This window comes from Oryctolagus cuniculus, chromosome 16 (genome assembly GCF_964237555.1).
Source record: "Oryctolagus cuniculus chromosome 16, mOryCun1.1, whole genome shotgun sequence".
In the NCBI taxonomy this organism is placed as follows: Eukaryota; Metazoa; Chordata; class Mammalia; order Lagomorpha; family Leporidae; genus Oryctolagus; species Oryctolagus cuniculus.
In genome coordinates this window covers 65,693,175-65,716,899 of record NC_091447.1, presented here as the reverse complement: position 1 = coordinate 65,716,899, position 23,725 = coordinate 65,693,175, and the positions used below count along the sequence as shown (strand labels likewise).

Here is a 23,725-nt window from a genome sequence, read left to right as displayed (position 1 = left end):
GGGGTTCCCAGCAGCCCCTCGCCCACACACCCCAGGACACGGACATGGTGCGCCGGCCACGAAGTCCTTTATTAAGGGGAGTGCGTGCAGCCCTGGTGGGGGCGGGGGCCAGCAGCCCAGCGGGGCAGGACCCGGCCAGCTGGCGGGGTCAGGGCCGGGCAGGGCGCCACCGGCCCCCTTTCCCGGCTCCCTCGGCGCGCCCCTGGGGAGCCACCATCACTCGGCGGAGTCGGCCTCAAACTTGAGGTCTTGGAGGACCTCGCTGATCGCCTCCATGGTTTTAATTACCCTACAAGAGCGGATGGGAGCTATAAATACAACCCAGATGGGGCGAATTAGCCGCCACGGCGCAGCCCGCGCCAAGCCTCCAGGCTGCCCTTGGCGCGCGCGCTTCGGAGGGTGCCTGCAAGGCGAGGGGCGGGGGCCCAGGGACAAGGGGGGGGGGACCAAGCCTCGTGCCCTTGAGGGGTTCGGAGCGTGCCTGGCGCCCAGAGAGAGGCAAACGGCAGGCGCGTGCTCGACAGGGGAGCGGGGATCGCCGCGTCCGGGCCGTGCGCGCACCCTGAGCAGCGTGCGGCCGAGGTGTCCCCGTTGCGCGCGCCTGGGGCTGCCCGGCGGAGCAAGGCCGGAGGGTAGCCCGCGGCCGGGCGGGGTGGGGGTGGGGCAGCGCCCTGGGGCAGACGCCTCGCGGGTGCGCGCCGCGCGCTCATGCACTCACTTCATCTTCAGCCGTTGCGTCTGTCCCGCGTCCTCCTGCCCCGCCAGCTCCGGCGACCCCGCCAGCTGCAGCAAGGCCACCTGGGGGGGGGGGCGAGGAAGTGGGGGACCTTGAGACACCCAGAGAGGAAGGGGTGGGCGCTGTGCGGGAGGAGTCTCGGGGCAAGGCAGGGGTGGGCGTGGCTCTACAAGGACGTTCCGGCTCGGGATGGGCGGTGGGCGTGGGGCAGGCGGGGCCTCTCGGGCCCGGAGGCGGGGTTAGAACCCCAGCGAAGGCTCGGCTTGCGGGACCGGGAGGGTCCCGCTAGGGAGGGTGTGGCCTGGGAATGTCGGGGGAGGGGCGACGTGGGCGTGGCCTCAGAACCCCAAGCACGTGGGAGGTGGGACCTAGGGTCCCCTCTCCCGCGGGCTTGAGAGGCCAGAAAGTGAGACAGCCGGGGGTGGGGGCCAGGAGGGGCCGGGGCCAGGAGGGGCCCCGCGGGGGGCGCGCCCTGCGCGGCAGGGCCGTGGCCTCACCGTGGTCAGACGCGTCTGCTCCAGCTGCTGCAGGCTGCGCACGTGGCCGGCGAGCCGCGGCTGCGCGCGGGGCCCGGCCAGCTCGGCCTCCAGCGCCAGCACCTCCCGCGAGGCGGCGGCGAAGGCCTGCGTGACCTCGTGCACCGCGCTCCGGTAGCTCGCGAAGTCGTAGTCGGGGCCGCTGCGCACGTACTGGCGGTGGGCTCTGCGGCGGACGGGGGTCCTGAGGCCGCGCCCCCCTCCGAGGCGCCTCGCTCCGCCCTCGGGGCCCACGCCCGTACTCACTCCAGGCGGCGGTGGGGGTCCTGAGACCGCGCCCCTGCTCCCCGCCCCCAAGGCACCCGGGGACCGGGGCGCCCCCTCCGCCCTCGGGGCCCGCGCCCGCACTCACTCGTCCAAGCGGCGAAAGGCCTGCGCGCGCTCGGCCTGCAGCTGGTGCACGCGCTGTACCAGCGTCCAGATCGGCGCGTCTTTCTGCGGGGCGGGGGCACGGCTGCGGCTTGAGCCGGCGCCCCTGGCCCTGCGCCGCCCGCCCCCCGGCCCCCGGCCGCGTCCTGGCTCACCCACGGCCACGCCGGCTCCTCGCGCTCCGCGGCTCCTGGGACCGCCGCGGCCCCGTCGGGCACCATGGCTGTGCACGCGCGCCGCGCCCCGGAGCAGGCCGCTGCGCCTCGCAGGGCGCCCCCTGCCGGCCCGGAGGTCTGCGGACACCGAGCCGCGGCGGGCGGGCCTGGAGGGGCGGAGGCAGCCCGGGCTCGCTCAGAACCCCGCCCCCCCAGCTCGCGGCAGGTGTCCGGCCCCTATCAACACCGACTCCGGTCTCGCGTGCTGCCCACAAAGACGACCCGTTCCCGACGCAAAGCACAGGTGCGCGGGCAGGCACTAGGCGGCCCGTCACAGGGGCTTGTGTGCAAAGGCCCTGAGGCGGGCACACGGGCCTCGGGGCATCGTGACACACGGGGCGCTGGGGAGGTGGCCTGGCACGGCGCCCCGAGGTGCTGGGCGGGAGGACCAGGCTCCCGTCAGCGTTGCCCGGCAACAGAGCCCCAGAGCAAGTGTTCCTTTCTTGAGAGCCGAAGTGTGGGGGTGGGCAAAAAGGGGGCTCCCTCCGCTGGTCCAGGAGCCGGACTGGGCCCCAAGCTGGGAACTCCGTGCAGCCCCTGTACAGGCAGGGCCCGCGCACCTGCTGCCTCCTGGCCGCCTTAGCAGGGAAGCGGCTCAGCAGCGCCCCCCCCCCCCGACGGCCAAGGTCAGGCCTGCAGGGACCCCGTCCCCGCGAGCGGCGGCCACCCCCCCCCCAACAGACCAGCCAGGAGACACCGGTTATGCTCCAGTAACCGAGGGGAAGATTTATTGGGGGGCGGGGCGCACGGAGACCACGCCCCCGGGCGGGCGCGGCCTTATTTGACCTTCTTCTTGGGGCGCAGGTTGTTGGTGTGCCCGCACTTCTTCTTGCGGCAGTTGACGGCGCGGGGGTGCAGGCGGGCGTAGCACCTGCGCGGGCAGGGCGGGCGGCGGTGAGGGCGGGGGCACCGCTCCGCTCCCCGCCGGGGACCCCCTCTCCCTCCCCTCCCCTCCCCGCCGCCCCCCGCGCACGCGCACTTGCGGCAGATCATCTTGTCGCAGTTGTACTTCTGCGCCAGCTGGCGGAGCGAGGGCTCGATGATGCCGCCGCGCAGGCGCAGCACCAGGTGCAGGGTGGACTCTGCGGGGCGGGCGGCAGCTCAGGGGCCGGGGTCTCTCCCGCGCCGCACACCCCCCATCCCCCCGGACCCTGGGCCCCCACCCCCCGCCCGCACCTTTCTGGATGTTGTAGTCCGACAGGGTGCGGCCGTCCTCCAGCTGTTTGCCCGCGAAAATCAGACGCTGCTGGTCAGGCGGGATGCCTGCAAGGGGGCGAGCGGGGGCCTCAGCTCCTCCCGGGGCGGCGGGGGTCCCACAGTACAGCCCCCCGAAAAGGGAAACTGAACCCGGTCCAGACCCAGCCTCATCCCAGCCAGGGGAACTGGGGCCCGAGACCCAGCCTCGCATGCGCAAAGGGTCCGGGGACCCCAGCCCAACCCCATCACACCTACGGGTACCCCAACCCACACGGGGACCCCCAACCCCAGCCTTCATCCCACACACAGGACCCAGGGGGCTCCCAGGCCCGGCCCCATCACATGTATCCGGGGGATACCCCAGCCCAGCCCCCATCACACACACGGGACCCAGGGAGCCCCATCGTGTGTACCCGGGGACCAGGACCCCCCAGCCCGGCCCCACTCACCCTCCTTGTCTTGGATCTTGGCTTTGACATTCTCGATGGTGTCGCTGGGCTCGACCTCGAGGGTGATGGTCTTGCCCGTCAGGGTCTTCACAAAGATCTGCATCGCGGCGCCCGCGGAGCTGGTGGGGCGCACGGCGGTGAGCGCGTCCCCCTCCCCACGCCACGCACCCCGCCCCGCACACGCCTGGACTCGGCCCCGGCCGCCCCGCTCAGCCCCGCCGGCTCCCGAGACCCCTCCTCTCGCCCTCACTGCATTCCCGGGCAGCAATGGCTGCCGCCGACACGTGCCGGGGGCCCGTCTACACCCGCAGTCTCATCAGACAGGGTTAACCCGGGCGCCGCCACCAAGGGCAGCCGGCCCGCAGAACGCGGTCCCCTTGAAGGAGCCGGAGCCGGCGCCGGCCGCCCCCTCTGCCCCCGCCGCGGACGCGCCCGCCCCGGGCCTCGCTCCAGGCCCCGGGCCTCGCGGGCCGGCCCGTCCGCACGGCTGCCGCTGCCCTCGGCGGCGCCCCCCGAGCTCGGAGCCCCGGCCGCACACCCCCGGCTCCGCCATCCCGCCTTCCCCGCCGCGCCCCACGCGACCCCGCGCGGCCTCCGCCACCGACCCGCTCGACCGCCTCGTCGAAGAGAAAGAGGGCGGCGGAACCGGAAACCGGAGATGGGCCGCCGAGAGCGCCTGCGCGCTGGCGCCTGCGTCACAATCCCCTCGGGCCCCGCCCCGGCGCCATGTTCAGTGCTGGCGATCGAAGCCACGGCGCGTGTGGGCAACTCCCTTCCGAGTGTGCGCTCTCCGCCCCCGCCCGGCGGCCGGGGTGCCGGGTCAGGTGCGCGGACCGACGCACCTGGCCAGGTGTTGGGGCCTCCGGCCTCCGGGGACACTGCTTGAGCAGAGGGTCTGGGGGCGGGGGCAGGCAGGAGGCCCAGGGCCCGGAGGTAGGCAGGGACCCCTGGGCTTGGTTGGTAGAGCCCTCTCCCTTGGTTGGTGCGCACGGGCGGACCAGGTAGGGCAGGTGAACCGGTGCCTCCGCCTCCATAAAGGTTGGTGGGCGGCGGCCAGGCAGGGTCTGGACCGTGGACGGAGGCTCGGGGGTAGTCCGGCCTGTTAGAGGTGAGGTCACCCCGTCCCCTGGGCACCTTGCAGGGCCCTGTGTCTCCCTGCGCATTCCCGGAGCGGGAGCCCGCCCTCTGGCCCGTGCCTTCCTGACACCGTCTCCAAGTGCTCCCAGGACGGGTAGCCTTCGGAACAGGCCCCTGTCTTGGGTCCACCTCGAGGCTGCGGAGAGGGAACCGTGTCGCTGGCAGTGGGAACAGCACCTGCGAGGCCCAAGGAGCCGATGGGACCCCGGGCGCTGCGGGCAGCCAGCCCCCCACCCAGAGCAGCCAGTGCGTGTGCGCCTCCAGCCCCCCCCCCCCACGCCGGGGGCTCTGGTGCACCTGCCAGGCCCAGATGGAAAACCCGCGGGAGCCAGACGCAATGTTCCCTTTGCAGTCGCGGCCTCTCTTTATTGATAACTTCGCAACGGCGTGTGAACATCGGGTACAAAAATATTCCGTTCAGCTCTGCCGGCCGGGGTGGCCAGGCCGGGGCTCCATCCTGCTGCCCCCCGCCCACGGGAGGAACGTCCAGCTCTGTTAAAGGGGTGGGGTGGGGTGGGAGCTGCTCCCCCGCCGTGGGGGTCCTGGCCCGGGCATCGGGCTGTGGCCTCTGGGGCTTGCCGCAGGGGTCCGCGGACGTGCTGCGGGGGTCCTGCGGCCCCGGGGCGGGGCTGTCCCGCCAGCCCGGGCCGCCCGCCCGCGGCGCGGGGCTACTGGCCCTGCGGCTCCTCCTCGGACTGGCTGTGGCCGTTGAGGGCGGGGGAGCCGGGCCGGGCGTGGGCCAGGTCCTCGAAGCCGGGGCTGAGGGAGGGCGAGACGGTGTCGGGGCTGGTGTCGTAGGAGCCGGAGCTCTGCTCCGAGGTGGCGATGGTGGTCGTGGTGCTGGGCGGGATGGGGTCCTCCTCCTCGTCCTCCAGGAGCGAGGCCTCGGGGATGTCTGCGAGAGGAGGCGGAGGTGGGGCCCCGACGGCCCGCCCACCGCGGCCACGGCCCCGCCCACCTTCCGGGGGAGGGGGGAGGCCCAGGCTGTGACGGGGCGAGGGCACGGGCCCTGGGGGCGCGCCTGGCTCTGTCCTCATGCTGGCCCCTGGGCCCTGGGCCGGGAACCGCCCCTGCCCGACTCCGCTCCCTGCTCTGTGCCTGTCACGGGCCCATTCTGCAGAGGTACCCGGGGCTCGCTCGGGGCTCGCGGTGGGCTGGCAGCCACGTGGGGTGGCAGCCGAGGGCGAGCCCGCAGCGGTGAGCTCAGGCCGGGCCCCTGGGCCTCCGTTGTCCCGGCTGGGAAATGGGGAGACTCGCAGCGCGGCCCTGCCTGGGGGTCGCGGGGACCCGGTGAGGCTCCGCCTTGGGGCAGCGGTGCCGCTGGGAGGCCCCTTGCCCACCGCCCCGCCCCGCCCCGGCCCGGCCCGCCCGGGGACACTCACGGCTGAAGGCCTCGGGGTGCTGCCGCGCCAGCTTCCCTTTCAGCGTCCTGCGGGCGGGACAGGAGGGAGAGCGCGTGGCTGCCGGGGGCGGGGCCGGCGGCCTCCCGGGCCTCCCGGTCCCTGAACGCCCCCAGTGGCCGCGACGGCTCCGCTCGCCCGGTGGCAGGGCCCGGCTCTCGCGGCCACCCCAGGTGCGTGGGCAGGGAGCTGGATCGGACGTGCAGCAGCCGGGACTCGAACCTACGCCCGGACGGGATGCCAGGATGCCGGCGTTGCGGGCCCTGGCTTCGCCTGAAGGCCACAGCGCCGGCCCCCCGGGGCCTTGACAGCCTGTGCCCGTCTGTGTACAGAGTGGCAAAGGGGTCTGCTGCCCGCCACGCCCCCTGCTGCCCAGGCAGCCAAGCTCACACGCAGTCAGGGAGCTCCTCTTCCGGTCCAGCTCCCCGCTGTGGCCTGGGAAAGCAGTGGACAGTGGCCAAGCCCTGGGGCCCCTGCACCCGCGTGGGAGACCCGGATGGAGCTGCTGGCTCCCAGCTCCAGCCTGGCCCAGCCCTGGTCATGGCGGCCATGTGGGGAGTGACCCAGCGGAGGGAAGACCTCTCTCTCTCTAACTCTGCCTTTCCAATTAATTAATAAATAAATAAAAAAAGCCAGGATGCTGGCGCAGGGCTGGGCGCCCACCTGATGCGGCGGAAGATGCTGTCCAGGTCGCGCTTCATCTCGCCCAGCGCGCGCGTGTGCTGCAGGAAGCGCTCGCCCATCTGCTGCAGGCGGCCGCTGGACAGCTGGTTAAAGTTGAGCAGCATCTCGTTGGTCTTCTCGAAGCGGTCCAGCCTGGCGCCAGAGAGAAGGCTCCTATTCAGTCCTCAGCGCCCCAGTAAGGGTGTCCCGTGACGGCGCTGCCTGCCCCTGGGGCCCTGGCAGCTTCAGGGTGCTCTGGCCCAGCCCTGGCATGTGGCGCCGTGGGGGTCTGTGTCCTGTTTTGTCTACGCCCCGTCTGGGAGCTTCCCCAGGGTCAAGTCTGCAGCCAGCGCTGTGGCGTGGCGGGTAAAGCGGCCGCCTGCAGTGCCAGCATCCCGTGTGGGCGCCGGGTCGAGTCCCAGCTGCTCCACTTCCCATCCAGCTCTCCGCTGTGGCCTGGGAAGGCAGGGGAAGATGGCCCACGTGCATGGGTCTCCACCACCCTGGGAAGACCTCCTCTCCCCCTCTGGCTGTCACTCTGCCTTTCAAATGAACGAAAATAAATCACTCCCAGGATGCACCGGTCCTCCTCTCCCCAGCAAGGCAGCTGGAATCGGGGTGAGGCTGTGGCAGGCTCCGAGCCCGCCTGTGGGAGGCAGGTATGTCCCGCCGCCCTCCCCAAGAGACCCCGGGGGGCTCGCCACACAGCTCTGTGCCTCTGGTCCCGCCGTCCCCCCGCCTCCCCGCCCAGGAGCCCGGCCAGGGAGGAGGCCAGGGGAGCCAGCAGGCAGATCCAGCTCCCTGCGTTTGCATCAGGAGCGCGGCCGGAGTGGGCTCCCGCCCCGCCCCGCCCCGCCCCGCCCAGCCGGGGCTCACATGTTCTTCTGGGCCAGGATGATGGCGTTGACGTCCTCGGCGTTCACCATGCTCAGGACGCGGCTGCAGAAGACCCCGGAGGCCGAGTCGGGGGCGTCCATGTCCTCCTCCTCCTCCTCCGCGGCCTGGAGCAGGCGGGAAACACAGACTGCAGGGGGCTCCGGCGCGCTCTGGATCGGTACGGCTTCCCGGGGTCCCGGGCGCCTGCACGGAGCTGCTGCTGCTGCCTCCCAGCCCCCACCCCCGCCTCTGCACCTGCTGCCCCCACAGAACACGTGCGGCAAGGCTGCCTCATCGGGTCGCCCCCACGGGGGGGCGGGGTCTGCGGCGTGGAGCAAGGGGTTAGGGCTCCACGTGTGACAACCGCATCCCATGTGGGTGCCAGTTCGAGTCCCGGCTGCTCCACTTCCAATCCAGCTCTCTCTGTGGCCTGGGAAAGCGGCGGAAGATGACCCAAGTGCTTAGGCCCTGCACCTGCGTGGGAGACCCGGATGGAGCTCCTGGCTCCTGGCCCAGCCCTGACCATTGTGGCCATTTGGGGAGGGAAGCCGCCGCCGCCTTCTCCCTCCCGCCGGGGTCTCTGGGCCGGCCCCTGCAGACCCGGCTCTGACGGGGTTCGCCTGTTGTTAGCAAGTCCCAGGCACTGGGAGCCCCACGACCCAGACGTCCTGGACAGTGCCCGCTCTCACGGGCACACGAAGGACCCCACCCCAGTGGGCTGGGCCTCCCAGACCATGCGAGGCCCAGCAGCGGCGGGCGGGGGTGGGAGGGTCAGGAAAAATCTGGAACCTTGGCATAGCTTGGCCGCCAGGCCCACGCGCGAGATGACAGACAGCCCCATTTACAGCTGGCCGAGACTCGGAGCCCACAGCATCCACCTACTGAGCGCCTACTGTATGTGGCACACGCTCACTGCGCTCGGCGGTCACACAGCCCCCGAGCCCAGGCCAGGGTCCGAGCGGCCGCGGCCCTGGGCAGCACCCAGGTGCACGTGCGTCTGACGGGCCCCGCCCACGGCGGGGGGACAGCTGCTTCCTACGACAGCTGATAAAAACAATTTTTTCCCCATGAAATCGCCTTATTTGCCACTGTTAGCCAGGAATTCTTTTTATCCAAAACATCACGGGAGCCAGGACTGCTCGCGCCCTGACCCCGGCAGGTGGCTCGCCGCCCCTGGACACGCGCTAGGACTGTCTGCAGAGCAGGGCCACCCACGCGCTGTCCGGGGATCAGGGCAGAGGCTCCAACCCCGGGCCTGTCGCTGGCTGCCTCTCTCAGGAAGCCTTCCGGGCTGCACATCCCAAAGGGAACTCACGCAGCAAGGGCCCCGGTTTCAAGTGGGGGAGGGAGGGATCAGTTTTCTCATCCAGGAAATGGGAATGGGGGGCGGTGAAGGCAAGGTGGATTGTGGGCGGAGCTTGGAGCAGGTGTTTCCCCACGGGGTCCAGCCTGTTGAGGGCATCCCACGTGACTGCAAGAGGCGGAGCTAACTGCACAACGTCGCACTGAATTCCCAGCCACCCCTGCGAGGGTCGCCCACACCGTCGGCTGAACTCCCCACTCCGCGCCCCGGTAAAGACAGCCCGGGTGGGGCGGGGCTTGGGTCTACACCCGCAGGCTCCGCCCACACGAAGCGGGGAAACTGAGGCACCGGCAGGTGAACGCCCAACTCCAGGTCACACCGCACCGTCGGAACGCTGGTGGCCCCAACGCCCGCGCCCCGCACGGCGCGCCCCACCCCGGGCAGCCCGGGGACGGCGCCCGACCCGGCCCGGCTCCCCGCCGCCCCGGCGTCCCGCTCCCCGCCCCGCCCCAAGCTCAGCCCCGGAGGCGGCGGCGGCACCTGCACATCTGGCAGCCTCGCTCGCGCTTCCGGGATGGCGTCCGCGCCGCCGCGACGTCACCACGCACGGGCGCTCGCGGCGGCGGCGCACTCTGGGGCCGACGTGCGTGCGCGCGTGCGTGGTGGGGGCTCGGCAGGAAGAGGCGGGCTCGCTCGCCCTGCGTCACAGCCCACGTCCAATCAAACGGGCTCTCGTGCGCCTGCGCAGTCCGCGCGGCTGAGCCGCCGGAAGGGGTTAGGTCGGAAGGTATGTCCAGGGCTGATGTCCGCAGTCTCCCCCAGTCCGTGAGAGCTCCCAGGCTCCCGTCGCTTTGAATGATCTTAGCATTTAAGAACTTTTTCCTAAGATTTTTTTTATGTACTTCAGAGGCAGAGAGAGAGAGGTTTTCCATCCGCTGGTCACTCCCCAGATGGACACTGGGCCAGGCCGCAGCCGGGAGCTCCATCCGGATCTCCCGCGCAGGTGCAGGGCCCGGCATGCTGCCCCCAGGCCCTCAGCCCGGGGCTGGACCGGTCCCGAGCTGCAGAGACTGAAGCCAGCGCCGCCGCCTGGGGTGCGGGCGCCACAACGCGGCCCCCCAACAAGGATTTTTTAAAATAATTTTTAGAATTTTTGGGGGGCCGGCGCTGTGGCATAGCGGGTAAAGCCGCCTCCTGCAGCGCTGGCATTCCCTATGGGCCCCGGTTCGAGTCCCGGCTGCTCCACTTCCGGTCCAGCTCCCTGCTATGGCCTGGGAAAGCAGCGGAGGATGGCTCAGGTGCTGGGCCCCTGCACCTGCGTGGGAGACCCGGATGGAGCTCCTGGCTCGTGCGCACCGGTGGGAAGAAGCTGGGTCGCAGACCCCGGCTCTCAGATCTGGGATCCAGGCTCCCAGCGGGCGTCTTGGCTACGTTGTTACTGCCGCCTCTGCTGAAAAGCCCCGGGGACCAGGATTCTTACGGAGTTTGACAGTTTTTAAAGACTTTCCCTCCCGCCAGGTGTGGCCCGTGTTCTGGGACCCCAGGGACCACTTAGGTCCTGCTTAGGCCTGGAAGGAAAAAGGAGATAGAGTCAGAGGCAGACGCCCCCAGCCTCGCGGGGCTTCTGTGTTTGTAAAGAATAGGAAGGACCCTCCGTGCGCAGGAACCTGAGCCGTTGTGAGCGCTCGTTTTGGGAGCAAGGGAGGTTGCGGGGAGGCAAACCCCATCTAGCTGGGGTTTTGAGGTTGGAGTAGGAGTTTTGCAGGCAGTGGACGTGACTTGGGGCTGTAAGAAACGATGATGGGAAACCACACGGTGTGGGCTTGACCGTTGTAAGGGGGGGGGGGCTCGGTGAGCCCGCGGCGGCCAAGAGCTGAGAGAGGGGCCCTGCTGGGGGAAGCTGCTCGATCCATGGCCGTGTGCAGGCTGCCGCAGGGGGCCCTGCCAGAGGCCGGGGCACGTTTCTGGGAGCCCCAGACGGGTAGGGACAGAGGGACTTGGGGGCCCCGAGGACTGGAGACGAAATGTCCTGGTGTCCTGTGTGTTTACGGGAGAGGGTGGTGAGCGCAGGGCCGCCCCGTCCAGCAGGAGAGACCCATGGGAGGGCACTCGCAGCCCCCTCCTCCGCCCTGTTTTGGTTGCGTTTGCTCCACGCGTGTCCCCGGGTGGGCTCAGCCACTGGCCACCCTGGCCAGGGAGGGGACCTGGCCCACGTTGCCCTCCATGGCCGCGACCTTGAACAAGCTACGCCATGCCTCCGTTTCCCTGGCCATACAGGAAGCTCTCGGGAGTCGTACCAGATACCCCCATTCGTCCCTAAAGAAGGCCAACGTGGTGCCAGCATCCCATGTAGGCACGGGTTCGAGTCCCGGCTGCTCCACTTCCCATCCAGCTCTGCTGTGGCCTGGGAAAGCAGTGGAGGACGGCCCAGGTCCTTGGGCCCCTGCACCCGTGTGGGAGACCCGGATGGAGCTCCTGGCTCCTGGCTTTGGCCTGGCTCAGCTCTGGCCGTCTGTCAAGTGAACCAGTGATTGGAAGATCGATCGATCCCTCTCTCACTCTGCCTTTCAAATAACTAAATCTTAGGAAACAGGAACACAGAGTGGTGAAGGTTTATATCCAAATGTGTCCAAAATTACATCAACTGTAAATAGATCAAATACTGGCGGTAAAAGGCAGGGACGGGCCGGCATCAAGGCCGGTGCCCACGATGCCCACGCCCACCGGGGAGCTCCTGGGTCTGATTCCTGGCCCCGGCCCTGCCTGCGCAGACCCCAGGGGTGGCAGTGAGGATGCAGGGTGACTGGGTCCCCCCGGCCGCCCAGCACACGCGGGAGCCTCACCTGAGCACCCAGCTCTTGGTTTAAGCCCCAGCCACTGTGGGCGTCTGGGGCTGAATCTCTCTCCCTCTCCGTCTTCCTCCCTCCCTCTCTCTCTCTCTCTCTCTCCCTCTCTCTGCCTTTCAAGTAAGTGACCAAGTACAAGCCAAAGGCGAGACCGGCGTGCAGAGTCCACGCTCGAGATTAGGGGAGCACAGGACGGCGGCCAGTTCCCTCCCGGGGGGACCTGACCCTCGGACTCTGTGTGAGGCCCAGGAAGCATTCCACCAGGGTCTGCCTGTGCCTGGCAGGGGACCAAGCACTCGGGCTGTCGGCCACCGCTTTCCCAGAACATTAGCAGGGAGCTGGATCCGAAGTGGAGCAGCTGGGACTCGAACCGGTGCCCCATGGGATGCCGGCACCACAGGCTGCAGCTTTACTGGCTACGCCACAGCGCCGGCCCCTGGCCTAGGGTTTGTGTGATGCCCCTGCCTTGGTGACTTCTCACGGCCCCCTGCTGGTTCTGTATGGCCTGCCTTTCGCAGCGACTTCCCTGGGTGCCCGGGACCTCGTGCCTGGCAGGTGCTCAGGCCTCAGGGCTGGGGGAGTGGGGGCTGGGATCCCGCAGCAGGTGTGCGGTGGGCCAGGCAGAGGTGAACTAACCGGGGCAGGCGTTCTTGGGAAGCATGTGTCCTGGGTTCGAATCCTGGCTCCTCCCCTTCCGATCCAGCCCTCTGCCGCTGGGCGCCCAGCCGCCCACGTGGGAGACCCGGATGCAGCTCCGGCCTCTGGGTTTTAGCTCGGGCCAGACTTGGCTGTTGTAAGTACTTGGGGAGTGACCCAGGTGGAAGATCTCTCTCTCTCTCTCTCTCTCTTTCTTTCTCTCTCTCTCTGCCTTTCAAATAATTCGACAAAGCGGCTAGATGTTGTAAACCACCAGGCTAACCTGGTCTTGCCGTGGGGGTGGTCAGGGAGGGCTCCCTGGAGGAAGCTGACTGGGATCTCATTCATTTATTCACTGCATTCATTTGTTCAACTATTGAATCACTGCATTGCCTCGCAACCGCGTCACCCATCGGGGAGGCGCTGGGTGCAAAACAGGAAAAAAGAAAAATAAACTCCCCGCCAGGACAGAGCGAAGTGGGGGTTGGGGATGTGGGAGCGCACCTCTAAGCCAAGGAACGCGCAGATCTTTCTGGAAAGGGGCGGCTGCCCAGGAGGAAGTGAACCTGCGAGGGAGGAGCCAGTGCCCCGGCTTCAAAACAAGCGGAGAAACTCTGTCCGGCCTGGCCGCGCGCGCGCCCCCTCGCCCTGTGTCCGAGCGAGCGTGCAGCAGGGACCTCTCTGGGGCCCCTGCGCGCTCAGCTGCCCGCCCACCCAGCCGTTATTGAGCGCCTTCTGCATGCATCAGGGAACCCTCCAGGAAGACAGAGACCCCGCGGGGTGGGGGGAACGCGGTGTCCTTGGGCACATTGCCCCCGACCCCCCACCCCGGCGCCTCGCAGAGCTGGGGCCTCGGGGTGGGCTCCCCGGACCCAGCCGGCGCTTCCTAAGGCCCCTCCCCGCGGCCCCCCGAGAGTGCGAGCGTGGCGGGGGGTTTATCCCCATTCAGCAGACGAAAGCTCAGACCCGAGCCGGGAGCGGCGCCGGGCGGTGCGGCGCGGACCCGCGGTCGAAGTCCATCCCAGAGGCCCCCCGCCCCCGCCCTGAGCGGCCGGGAGGCGTCGGCCCCTTTAAGAACGCCCCGCGGAGCCAAGCAGGAAGGGGGCGGTGCCCGCGCCCGAGACGGACGTGCGCGCAAGCCAATACGCGCGGCAGTGGCGGCGGCGGCGGCCAATGAGCACAGCGGGGGTGGGGCCCGGCGCCCGAACCTGGTTCCCGAGGCGCGGCGGCCGCGGCTGGGGGCGGGGAGGGGGGCGCAGGACCCCAGGCGGGGGTCCCGGAGCCGGAGGCACGTGTCCCGGGGCGCCGGCGGGGTCGCGCTGGCCGGGGCCACCGTTCGGGCCTCGGCGGGTTCCGGGGCTCGGCGCGGCGGGGGCCGCGGCCGATGGGCGGGGCGAGGGGCCGCGGGGGAGGCGAGCGCGGGGCGCGGGGGTCGGGGGTGCCTTAGGGGGGCTCGGCCTGCTGGGAGCGACGGGGCTGGCGGCCCGAGGGAGCGAGGGAGAGCCCGCGGGGGGCGCTGCCGATCGCTGCGTGCAGGGCCGGGGGTGCTCGCGGGGGTCGGGGGGCTCTGAACTGGTGGCGTCAGACGGGCGTGGGGCGCTGGGGGCGTCCCGGGGGCGGAGGGTGCTGAGGGTCGGGAGGGGAGCGGCAGGGGACGCCGGGGCGACCGAGCGGCCGTGGGGGGGGCTGGCCCGGCTGGGGGCGGGGGGCATTCGTGCGTTCGCAGGGGGTTGTGGGGGGCCCGAGCCCCGGAAGCGGCGGGCAGGTGAGGGTTAGGGAGGCGGTACTGCGGGTTCCTGGGCGCTTGGGGCCTGAGGGAGCCTGGGGGTCGCTAGGGCTAGGGGCTCCCAGCAGGCCTGGGCAGGGAAAAAACTAGGAACAAGCCAGGGCCAGGCCGGGCGGGTGGGGTGGGGTGGGGGTCTCTCCCTCGAAGGCTGCTTGGTGGGGGGCCCAAGGGGGCCTGATGGAAGTGGGTTAGCGCCAGGGTCCCCGAAATAGGAGTTGGGGGTCAGGATTAGCTGAGGGTGAGGAAGGAGAAGGCTGGGGCGGGGGTGTGGGTGGTGGTGTCCATGTCTGTCGGAGGAGCTGGCTCCCCTGGGGAGAAGGGGCAGGTGGAGGTGGGCAGGCCCTGGCTGGAATCCATTCCCCACATAGCCTGGGAGCCCTAAAGATGGCTTCCCTGAGGCCTGGGGGTGCTCCGTCGCCCCCAGCACCCGCCCTTGGCATGCAGTCCCAGAAAGCCCCCAGGGTCTGTCCCTGCCCTGCGATTGCTCCGTGTGACCTTGGACCCCTACCTTTGCCCCGCTGGGTCTGTTTTCTAATCTGCAGAATGGGTGGGGGGGCTGTGTGTGGAGAGGGACGGTTCCTACTTGCTGAGATGTTTATAAAAATTAAATAATCATTAGCTCTAATAATAGCTAACACTCTCAGCCTCATGCCTGGCGTTTGAGGCGTGGGTTGTTTTGAATTCCCTTCCGGGTTGTTGTACCCACTGTACGGATGAGAGGACTGAGGCCCGGGAGTTCCCGAGTCCCCCTGCTAGTGGTCAGCCCTGGGTGTGTGTGGGGAGGGGTGGGACAGAGGAGACTCCGGGGGGCTTACCTCCCTCCTGTCCGTCCCCCCTGTCCCCAGGGCCAGTTCCCGTGCCCCCAGCACCATGGCTTCCTGCGCCGAGCCCTCGGAGCCCAGGGCCCCGCCGCCGGCTGGGGTCCCGCCGCTGGAGGACTTTGAGGTGCTGGACGGGGTGGAGGAGGCCGAAGCGGAGGAGGAGGAGGAGGAGGACGATGACCTGAGCGAGCTGCCGCCACTTGAGGACATGGCACAGCCCCCGCCGGACAAGGCCGAGGAGCAGCCGGGGGCCCTGGCCCGGGAGTTCCTGGCTGCCATGGAGCCGGAGCCCGCCCCGGCGCCGGCCCCCGAGGAGTGGCTGGACATCCTGGGTAAGGAGCGGCGGGGTCTGGGGCTGACCTTGGTGACAGCCGCGTGACAATTGCTGAAGTCCACTCCTGGCGCTCTCGCTCTCTCTCTCTCTCTCTCTCACACACACACACACACAGAGCTGCCAAGAGGCCCAGGGAGGCTGAGTCACCTGCCCGGAGCCGCACAGCAGCCCGGCGCCCGCAGCTCCCTGCCCCCACTGCATCTCTGCCCAGCCCTCGGGTGACACTGAGGTCGGGTTGTGCAGTTGAGCCGTGGGGTGGGGTGGGGGTGGGTGGTGGGAGCTGCTCCATGCGGTCTTTGTGAACCGTTCTGAAGGCAGGGACCAGGTGAGCCCGCCCCCCCATCCCGGGACTCATTAGTATTCCGTGGAGGGCGTGGGTGTCTCCCTACCGAGCAGTGCGGTGCCCACGCGGGTGCGGGGCCGACAGCGACACCCCAGCCACGGCACCAAGGAGCAGAAATGCCACCACCCGCACCGCCACTCATCCGAATCCCCGCTACCTCTAAAAATAACCCCAGGGAGTACTGAGGCTGGCCTGGCCTGCACGCCTTTTTTTTTTTTTTTTTAAGATTATTTATTTGAATGAGACAGAGAGGCCATCCGTCCACTGGTTTACTCTCCAATGCCAGCAGCAGCCGGGGCTGGGCCGGTCTCCTGCAGCCGGGAGCCAGGAGCTCCATCCCGGGGCTCCCACGTGGGTGGCAGGGACTCGAGTCCTTGAGCCGTCACTGCCGTCTCCCAGGGTGCGCGTGCGCAGGGGGCTGGCTCTGGACGCAGGGCTGCTAGGACTGGAACCAGGCGCTCCGATACGGGGGTGCGGGCCCCGTGTCTGTGACCACCCCATCCCCATTTCACAGATGCTTGCCCGAGGTCACACAGCGCCCCCTGCCGGTGCCTGCGGATAGCTGCCGAGCTCCCGGTCCCCCGAGCTTGGCGCTGTTGGTTTATTGGTTTAGTTTGTGCCGGCGCTCCCCGAGGTCAGCACCTGGTGCCCGTGAGCCTCGAGATGTGGGGGTTCCCACACTGGACGTGGGGCCTGTAGGAAGTTGGGGAGCACCCCAGCAGTCTAGAAGGTTCTGGGATATGTGTCCCTAACCTGTAGGCTCGGTCCACTCAGGCTTGTGAAGTGTCCCGGAGCGCTGGGACATTCCAGAACACAGGGAAGTGTGTGGATGTGTGCAGCCACAGGCCGGGTCGGGCAGCCTTGCTGGGGCTTCGTACACACTTGGGAGGGCCCTGCGGGAGGTTTTGGGCTGCGGGTCCCGGCCCAGGCGGCTCGCCGTCCCCCTGCCTCTATGGCCTGCCCTGAGTGTGTGCGTGGGGCCACCGTGGGCGCTGAGCCACGTGGCCGTTCCCGCGGTGGTGTGGGGGCGGCTGCCAGCGCAGACACTGTTCCCTTTGAGGGGGGACCAGGGGCCGCCTTTGCCAAGTACTCTGGCTCTGTTTCTGTTTTTTTTAATATTTCATTTTTTGAGAGGTAGAGTTACAGTGAGAGAGAGAAAGGCAGAGAGAGAGAGAGAGGTCTTCCATCCGCTGGTTCACTCCCCAGATGGCCACAATGGCCGGAGCTGGGCCGATCTGAAGCCAGGAGCCGGGGGCTCCATCCGGGTCTCCCACGCAGGGGCAGGGGCTGTAGCACTTGGGCCAACACCCGCTCTTAGCCGGGGGCTGGGTCAGAAGCCGAGCAGCGGTGTCGCGGGCGGGCGGCGGCTTCACCCGCTGCGTCACCCCCTGCCAGCTGTCCCCGCCCTTCTCCCGCGCCGCCCTCTCCTGAGATGGGCCCGTGGGCGGCCCTGTCCCCCCGGAGCGCAGGCCCCGGGTGACGCCGTGTGTTCTCCGTCCGCCCCAGGGAACGGGCTGCTGAGGAAGAAGACCCTGGTCCCCGGGCCGCCCGGCTCGAGCCGGCCCTCCAAGGGCCAGGTGGTCACGGTGCAGCTGCAGACGTCGCTGGAGAACGGCACGCGCGTGCAGGAGGAGCCCGAGCTGGTGTTCACCCTGGGCGACTGCGACGTGATCCAGGTGGGCGGGGCAGGCGGAGGGCCGGGTGGGGTGAAGGGCGGAGCTGGGGCAGGGGAGGTGGGCGGTGCTGGGGGCAGAGGGCATGGCATGGCGGAGCTGGGGCAGCGGGCTGGGGGGGTGGAGGGTAGGGCGGGGGTATGGGCGGGGCGGAGGGTGGGGCTGGGTGCAGGCGGAGGAGCTCAGGGCAGAGGGTGTGGGCGGGGCAGATGGCCTGGTGGGGGTGGAGGGCAGGGTATGGGCAGAGCTGGGGCAGAGGGCGTGGTGTGGGTGGGTGGAGGGTGGGGCGTGGGCGGGGCAGAGGACGGTACAGAGGGCCAGGTAGGGCAGAGGGTGTGGCATGGCGGAGCTGGGAGGCTGAGGGCTGGGGGGGTGGAGGGTAGGGCGGGGTATGGGAGGAGCTGGGGCACAGGGCGTGTCGTGGGCGGGGCGGAGGGTGGGGCTGGGTGCAGGTGGAGCTCAGGGCAGAGGGCGTGGTGTGGGCGGGGCAGATGGCCAGGTGGGGTGGAGGGCAGGGCATGGGCGGAGCTCGGGGCAGAGGTGTGGGGCGTGGTGTGGGTGGAGCTCAGGGCAGAGGGCGTGGTGTGGGCGGGGCAGGTGGCCTGGTGGGGTGGAGGGCAGGGCATGGGCGGAGCTCGGGGCAGAGGGCGTGGTGTAGGCGAGTGGAGTGGGGGAGACATGGAGTGGAGCTCGGGACAGAGGGCGCAGTGTGGGCAGAGCTTGGGGCAGGGGGTGTGGGCAGATTTTGGGCGTGGGTGGATGGAGGGTGGGGCGGGGCATTGGCAGAGCTCTGGGGCAGAGGGCGTGGTGTGGGTGGAGCTCGGGTCAGAGGGCGTGGTGTGGGCGGGCAGAGGGTGGTGCAGAGGGGGCCAGGTGGGTGTGGGCGGAGCTTAGGACAGAGGGCATGGCATGGGTCGGTGGAGGGGGGCCTGGGGCCGCCTGACTCTCACTGGCTCCCCCCACCAGGCCCTGGACCTCAGCGTCCCGCTCATGGACGTGGGTGAGACGGCCATGGTCACTGCTGACTCCAAGTACTGCTACGGCCCGCAGGGCAGGTGAGCGCCCAGGGGACCCGGGCGGAGGGGAGGGAGGCTGGCGCCCGCTGCTTGCCATATTTACTTTTCTTTTAAGATTGATTTATTTATTTGCAAAGCTGAGTGACAGAGAGTAGGAGAGACAGAGAGATTTAGCTGCTGGTTCATTCCCCTAAGTGGTCCCAGTAGCCTCAAAGCCAGGAGCCAGGGGCTCCATCCAGGTCTCCCATGTGGGTGGTGGGGACCCAGGTAGCTGGGCCATCACCTGTTGCCTCCCAGGGTGCACATGCACAGGGAGCTGGCGCCAGGACTCGAACACAGGCTCTCTGATAGGAGACACAGGCGTGGCAGCCAGCAGCCTGTCTGCCCATTTTACGGAAGAGCAAGCTGAGGTCCAGAGAGGGCACTCACTGCACAAGTTACGCAGCAGGGGCCGGCAGGTGGGACTTCCGGGCTGTTTCCGAGGACGGGGCGGATGAAGACCCCACCCTGGTCCAGGCTGGGGCTCCCCGGGTCTGAGTGCCACCCCCGCCTGATCTGGGCTAGGGCTCCCCGGGTCTGAGAGCCACCCTGCCTGGTCCAGGCCAGGGCTCCCCGGGTCTGAGAGCCACCCTGCCTGGTCCAGGCCAGGGCTCCCCGGGTCTGAGAGCCACCCCTGCCTGGTCCGGCCGGGGCTGGGGCTCCCGGGTCTGAGTGCCACCCCTGCCTGGTCCAGCTGGGGCTGGGGCTCCCCGGGTCTGAGCCACCCCTGCCTCGTCCAGCCGGGGCTGGGGCTCCCCAGGTCTGAGAGCCACCCCTGCCTGGTCTGGCCGGGGCTGGGGCTCCCCGGGTCTGAGTGCCACCCCCGCCCGTCCCTACTTCCCCAGCAGGAGCCCCTACATCCCCCCGCACGCGGCCCTGTGCCTGGAGGTGACGCTGAAGACGGCGGTGGACGGGCCGGACCTGGAGATGCTCACGGGGCAGGAGCGCGTGGCCCTGGCCAACCGGAAGCGGGAGTGTGGCAACGCCCACTACCAGCGGGCGGACTTCGTGCTGGCCGCCAACTCGTACGACTTGGCCATCAAGGCCATCACCTCCAGCGCCAAAGGTGACCGCGGGCCAGATCCCGCCAGCCCCCCCCAACCCTGGGGCCAGGGCCAGACCAAATGAGTCCCCGGGGCCCCTCACGTTGGCCCACCCGTGTTAGAATATTCTGGAGTGTGGCCAGACCACAGCTGTGTCACTGACTCGAGGCTGGGAGCCGTGCTGTGGGGCCACGGGGTGGGCTGGGCAGTCCAGGGCCTAGGCTGTGGGGTGGGCTGGGGGGCCAGGGCCATGGGGTGTGCTGGGCGGTCCTCTGGGCTGGGGGCACGGCCGCGGGGTGTGCTGGGTGGTCCGGGGCCAGGTGGTCTGGGGCTGGGGTGGGGGGGAGGGTGGGGGAGGGCTGGGCCATCCTGGGCTGGGGCGGGGCACGGGGTGGGCCAGGAGGTCCAGGGCTGGGGTGGGCCAGGTGGTCCAGGGCTGGGGCTGGGGGCAGGGCGCGGGGTGGGCCAGGGCGCATGGTGGGCCAGGAGGTGCAGGGCTGGGGTGGGCCAGGAGGTCTGGGTCCGAGGGCACGTGGTGGGCTGGGAGGTCCGGGGCTGGGGGCGGGGGGTGGGCCAGGGGCGTGGTGAGCTAGGAGGTGCAGGGCTGGGGTGGGCCAGGTGGTCCAGGTCCGGGGCTAGGGGCGGGGTGCGGGGTGGGCCAGGAGGTGCAGGGCTGGGGTGGGCCAGGAGGTCCGGGTCTGGGGATGCATGGTGAGCTGGGAGGTCTGGGGCTGGGGGCGGGGCGCAGGGTGGGCGGGGGCGGGGCCGGGCTCGGCCTGGCCGCCTCGCTGAGCGCCGCCGCCCACAGTGGACATGACCTTCGAGGAGGAGGAGCAGCTGCTGCAGCTGAAAGTCAAGTGTCTGAACAACCTGGCGGCCTCGCAGCTGAAGCTGGACCACTACCGCGCGGCGCTGCGCTCCTGCAGCCTGGTGCTGGAGCACCAGCCCGACAACATCAAGGCGCTCTTCCGCAAGGGCAAGGTGGGCGGGGCCGGGAAAGGGCGGGGCCTGGTGTGATGTGGGTGGGCCCCCTGGTGGGGGCTAGGTGGGTGGGATCCAGGTGGAAGTGGGTGGGGCCCAGGGAGAGGTGGGTGGGGCCCAGGGAGAGGTGAGCGGGGCATCAGGGCAAAGTGGGCGGGGCCGCTCATCCAGGCTCCCTCCTGCCCTGTGCCCGGCCTGAGATGTCAGTACCCAGGGACCCTCGTGGGCCTCGTTAAGCTCCGCGCTCTGCTATGGCCTCCTGGAGCGGCCCTCCCTGCCACCCAGCCCCGGCCCCGTGTTCCTAGTGTCCCCACTTGCCAGGCAGCGCCCGGAGGTGACCCGCTGTTGTCTCTCTGCCCTGCGGAGGGCCGGGGCTGCAGCCTGTCCCGCCCCTTGCTGTCTCCAACCTTGCACCCAGGCCGGGCGTGCAGTAGCGCTCTGTAGGGGTGCGTCAGGCCTGCACGCCCGTGTCTTTATCTGAAGGGGCAAACAGCAGGCACCCATCTGCTGGTTCACTCCCCGGATGCCAGTCGGGGCCGGGCCAGCAGGTCCCCTCCCACCGGGTGGCAGGGGCCCATGTACTCGGGCCATCGAGGCTGCCACCAGGTTCATCGCCGAGGAGCCAGGCCTGCCTCTCGGGCCCCTGATCTCAGACGTGGGTGTCCCTGGCGGCCTCACCCACCGCCCCACAGACTGGATTTTCTCCTGCACTTGGTGGGAGCTGCGGGGGGAGGGGCCGCTCCGGGCGAGGCTGCGTGTTCCCCTGCCTGCCGGGGTCTCGGGCGTGGGGCACGGGGCCCCCGGGCAGCGTCTGCTCCGCCACGCTGGACGTGGTTTGCTTTGGTCCTTGCCTCTGTCGGTCGGCGCTGGGACTCTGGGGAGAGGGTGGGGTTTTTGGCGCCTCTCAGAGTGGTAAATCGGGGAGACTGAGGCAGAGACGCCCCCGCTGGCATTGGTCAGAGGCGGGCCATGTGCAGGCTGCAGAGACGTGGGGCAGCGAGTCCATGGTCTCCGTTTTGTTCTGGTTTTAGAGATTTATTTATTTATTTGAAAGTCAGAATTACAGGGGGAGAGAGAGAGAGGTCCTCCATCCACCGGTTCACTCCCCAGAGGGCCGGAGCTGGGCCGAGCGAAGCCGGGAGCTCCCTCCTGGTCTCCCCTGTGGGAGCAGGCGCCCGGGGCCGTGAGCGGTCACTGTTGCGTCCGTGGGTCCAGCGCTGTCCCCCCCTCCCCCCCGCAGGTCCTGGCTCAGCAAGGGGAGTACAGTGAGGCCATCCCCATCCTGCGGGCGGCCTTGAAGCTGGAGCCGTCCAACAAGGTAAGCGCAGGGGCCCTGTGTGCTCTGCCTGGGGGCCCTGCCCAGGCCGTGGGGGCGGGGCAGAACAGAGGGCACCGCCCCCTGACCCATACCCCCATCCGCAGCCTCTAGTGGGGGCGGGGCAGAGCCTAGGGCACCGCCCCCACCCATACCGCATCACCAGCCTCTAGCGGGGGACGGGCAGAGCCTAGGGCACTGCCCCCAACCCTTACCCGCCTGGCGGCTGCCGCCTCCCACTGTGGCTCCTGCTCACGCCCGCCCCCCCCCCCCCCGCCCCAGACGATCCACGCGGAGCTCTCGAAGCTGGTGAAGAAACACGCGGCCCAGCGGAGCACGGAGACCGCGCTGTACCGGAAAATGCTGGGCAACCCCAGCCGGCTGCCGGCCAAGTGTCCCGGCAAGGGCGCCTGGGTGAGCGGGGGGGTTTCTCTTCGTCCACGAACAGCTGTGTCCTCGGCGACGGGGCAGTGCTGCTGGGGACACAGAGCGGCCCTGGTCCTGTGTGGCCGCGGCTGGGGCCGGAGATGGGACTCAAGTCTCGGGGCTCCGTGGGGGGGGACGGAGGCTCTTCCCGGGGAGGTTGGGGCTTTGTTGCGTAAGTAGGAGTTTGCCGGGAGGCCCGTGCAGCGCCCTCCAGCCGCCTGTCCGCTCCTCGTCCGCAGTCCATCCCGTGGAAGTGGCTGTTTGGGGCAACAGCCGTTGCCCTGGGGGGCGTGGCCCTCTCCGTGGTCATCGCCGCCAGGAACTGAGCCTCTGGGCGGCCGCCGCCTCCCCGCGCACCAAGGACCCCAGCCCGTGCTCCCTCGCTCCGCCAGGCTCCCCGTCCACGGCCCTCCCCGGCCTCGCGCTCTCCTCCGGGCTGGGGGCAGCAAGGGTTGGGGGGTCGCACGGCCCGGCAAGCGGGAGAGACTGAGGCCCCGCCGGGGGGAAGTGAGGTCGGGCCCCGTGTCCAGCCTGGAGAGAGGGGCCCTCGTCCCTCCAGACCCAGCCCCACCCCTGTCCCCAGGCCCCGGCCTCAGTCTCTCCTCTCCACAGGCCCGCGGGCGCCCTCCCCCCCCCACACCCCTCCCCGCCTGCTGCCCTCTGCCCCGCCCCGCACCTGTGAAATAAAACCCCGCCCCCGCCCCCCCGCACTCGCCTGCCTCCAGTGTTTTCTACCTCTGCTGCCTGGGATGTGGCCGGGGGCGCGGCTTCCGGGACGGAGCCGAGCCGGGATCGCTCAGGACATGACGGGCCCATTTCACAGGGCGGGGAACTGAGGCCTGGAGCCGGTGCCACCAGGGCAGGAGCTGACTGGGCGCCCTGGAAGCTCCCGCCTGCCCCCACCCCCGCGTTGAGCCCTGGCACCTGTTTCCCCACCTGAGACTGGAGTCTCCCAGTGTCCCTGGTTGGAGGCCATGGCGTGGGCTCCGTGGGATCACAGCTCTACTGGGCGTGCTGCCGGCACAGGGTCCCCGGGGAGAGCTGTGGGTGCCTGAACAGGACCTGTGAGAGGTGTGTCTGGGGGCTGGAGGCGTCTGTAGGCAGCCTATGTGCCGTGGTGCTGCCCGTGCAAAGGCCCTGGGGCCCGGTCAGACAAGGCCAGTTCAGGGTGGATGCGGTGGGACAGGCCCTGCAGGGCTTTGGGGGTCGGGGGCAGCAGCTGGGGTTGACTCCAGGAGCCCCCACTGCCTGATCCAGCTGGGCTCCTCCCACCCCCTGTGCCTCGGGGGGCTTCTGCCACCCAGGCCGGCTCCCTGCCCCTGCCTCCTCCCCCCAGACACAGCAGGGTGGGCAGAGCCAGCGTCGGGACCTCCGTCTGCCCAGCACTGAAGATCCTTACCCATGCTGCCCCGTCCTGGGTGTCGCCTGCGCCGGTTCCTGGTCAGCCCACGAGGGGACGACACCTGCCACAGCCAAGCAGCAGGAGGTGGCCGCTCCAGCTCGGCAGGCTCTCGGGCTGCCCCGCCCCGAGGCTGGGTGTCGCCCATGCTCACAGGGCGCTGGGGCAGGGGCTATGGGTGTCCCT

The 23,725-nt window shown here is 69.8% G+C and overlaps 4 protein-coding genes across 7 annotated transcripts; 1 reads left to right on the top strand and 3 right to left on the bottom strand.

Annotated features, from left to right (window-relative positions):
- Nucleotides 1-50: 50 nt before the first annotated feature.
- REX1BD (required for excision 1-B domain containing) lies at nt 51-1,956 on the bottom strand. Its single transcript, XM_051841599.1, has 5 exons — nt 1,797-1,956; nt 1,625-1,707; nt 1,234-1,438; nt 719-798; nt 51-289 (listed from the first exon to the last, which is right to left on the bottom strand). Exons 1-5 carry the CDS (start codon nt 1,860-1,862, stop codon nt 217-219), a joined length of 507 nt encoding a protein of 168 aa, XP_051697559.1. The 5' UTR covers nt 1,863-1,956; the 3' UTR covers nt 51-216.
- A 600-nt stretch (nt 1,957-2,556) lies between these two features.
- UBA52 (ubiquitin A-52 residue ribosomal protein fusion product 1) lies at nt 2,557-4,238 on the bottom strand. Its single transcript, XM_051841600.2, has 5 exons — nt 4,108-4,238; nt 3,503-3,621; nt 3,033-3,119; nt 2,836-2,938; nt 2,557-2,727 (listed from the first exon to the last, which is right to left on the bottom strand). The coding sequence occupies exons 2-5, from the start codon at nt 3,603-3,605 to the stop codon at nt 2,634-2,636; spliced, it is 387 nt and encodes a 128-aa protein (XP_051697560.1). The 5' UTR covers nt 3,606-3,621; nt 4,108-4,238; the 3' UTR covers nt 2,557-2,633.
- Nucleotides 4,239-4,979: 741 nt separating this feature from the next.
- Nucleotides 4,980-9,551, bottom strand: KXD1 (KxDL motif containing 1). The gene is made up of 5 exons (XM_051841598.2): nt 9,422-9,551; nt 7,579-7,703; nt 6,703-6,855; nt 6,022-6,068; nt 4,980-5,534 (listed from the first exon to the last, which is right to left on the bottom strand). The coding sequence occupies exons 2-5, from the start codon at nt 7,677-7,679 to the stop codon at nt 5,308-5,310; spliced, it is 528 nt and encodes a 175-aa protein (XP_051697558.1). The 5' UTR covers nt 7,680-7,703; nt 9,422-9,551; the 3' UTR covers nt 4,980-5,307.
- A 91-nt stretch (nt 9,552-9,642) lies between these two features.
- Nucleotides 9,643-22,846, top strand: FKBP8 (FKBP prolyl isomerase 8). 4 transcript variants are annotated; one of them, XM_070059034.1, is made up of 9 exons: nt 9,643-9,668; nt 14,995-15,302; nt 17,154-17,323; nt 18,287-18,375; nt 19,224-19,441; nt 20,227-20,399; nt 21,640-21,717; nt 21,997-22,128; nt 22,380-22,846. In XM_070059034.1, the coding sequence occupies exons 2-9, from the start codon at nt 15,020-15,022 to the stop codon at nt 22,464-22,466; spliced, it is 1,230 nt and encodes a 409-aa protein (XP_069915135.1). In that variant the 5' UTR covers nt 9,643-9,668; nt 14,995-15,019; the 3' UTR covers nt 22,467-22,846. The 4 variants fall into 4 exon arrangements, with proteins under 4 accessions (XP_069915135.1, XP_069915133.1, XP_069915134.1 ...); XM_070059032.1 differs by having other exon boundaries at nt 19,221-19,441; XM_070059033.1 differs by lacking the exon at nt 9,643-9,668 and adding an exon at nt 13,507-13,651.
- The last annotated feature ends 879 nt before the right edge of the window (nt 22,847-23,725 follow it).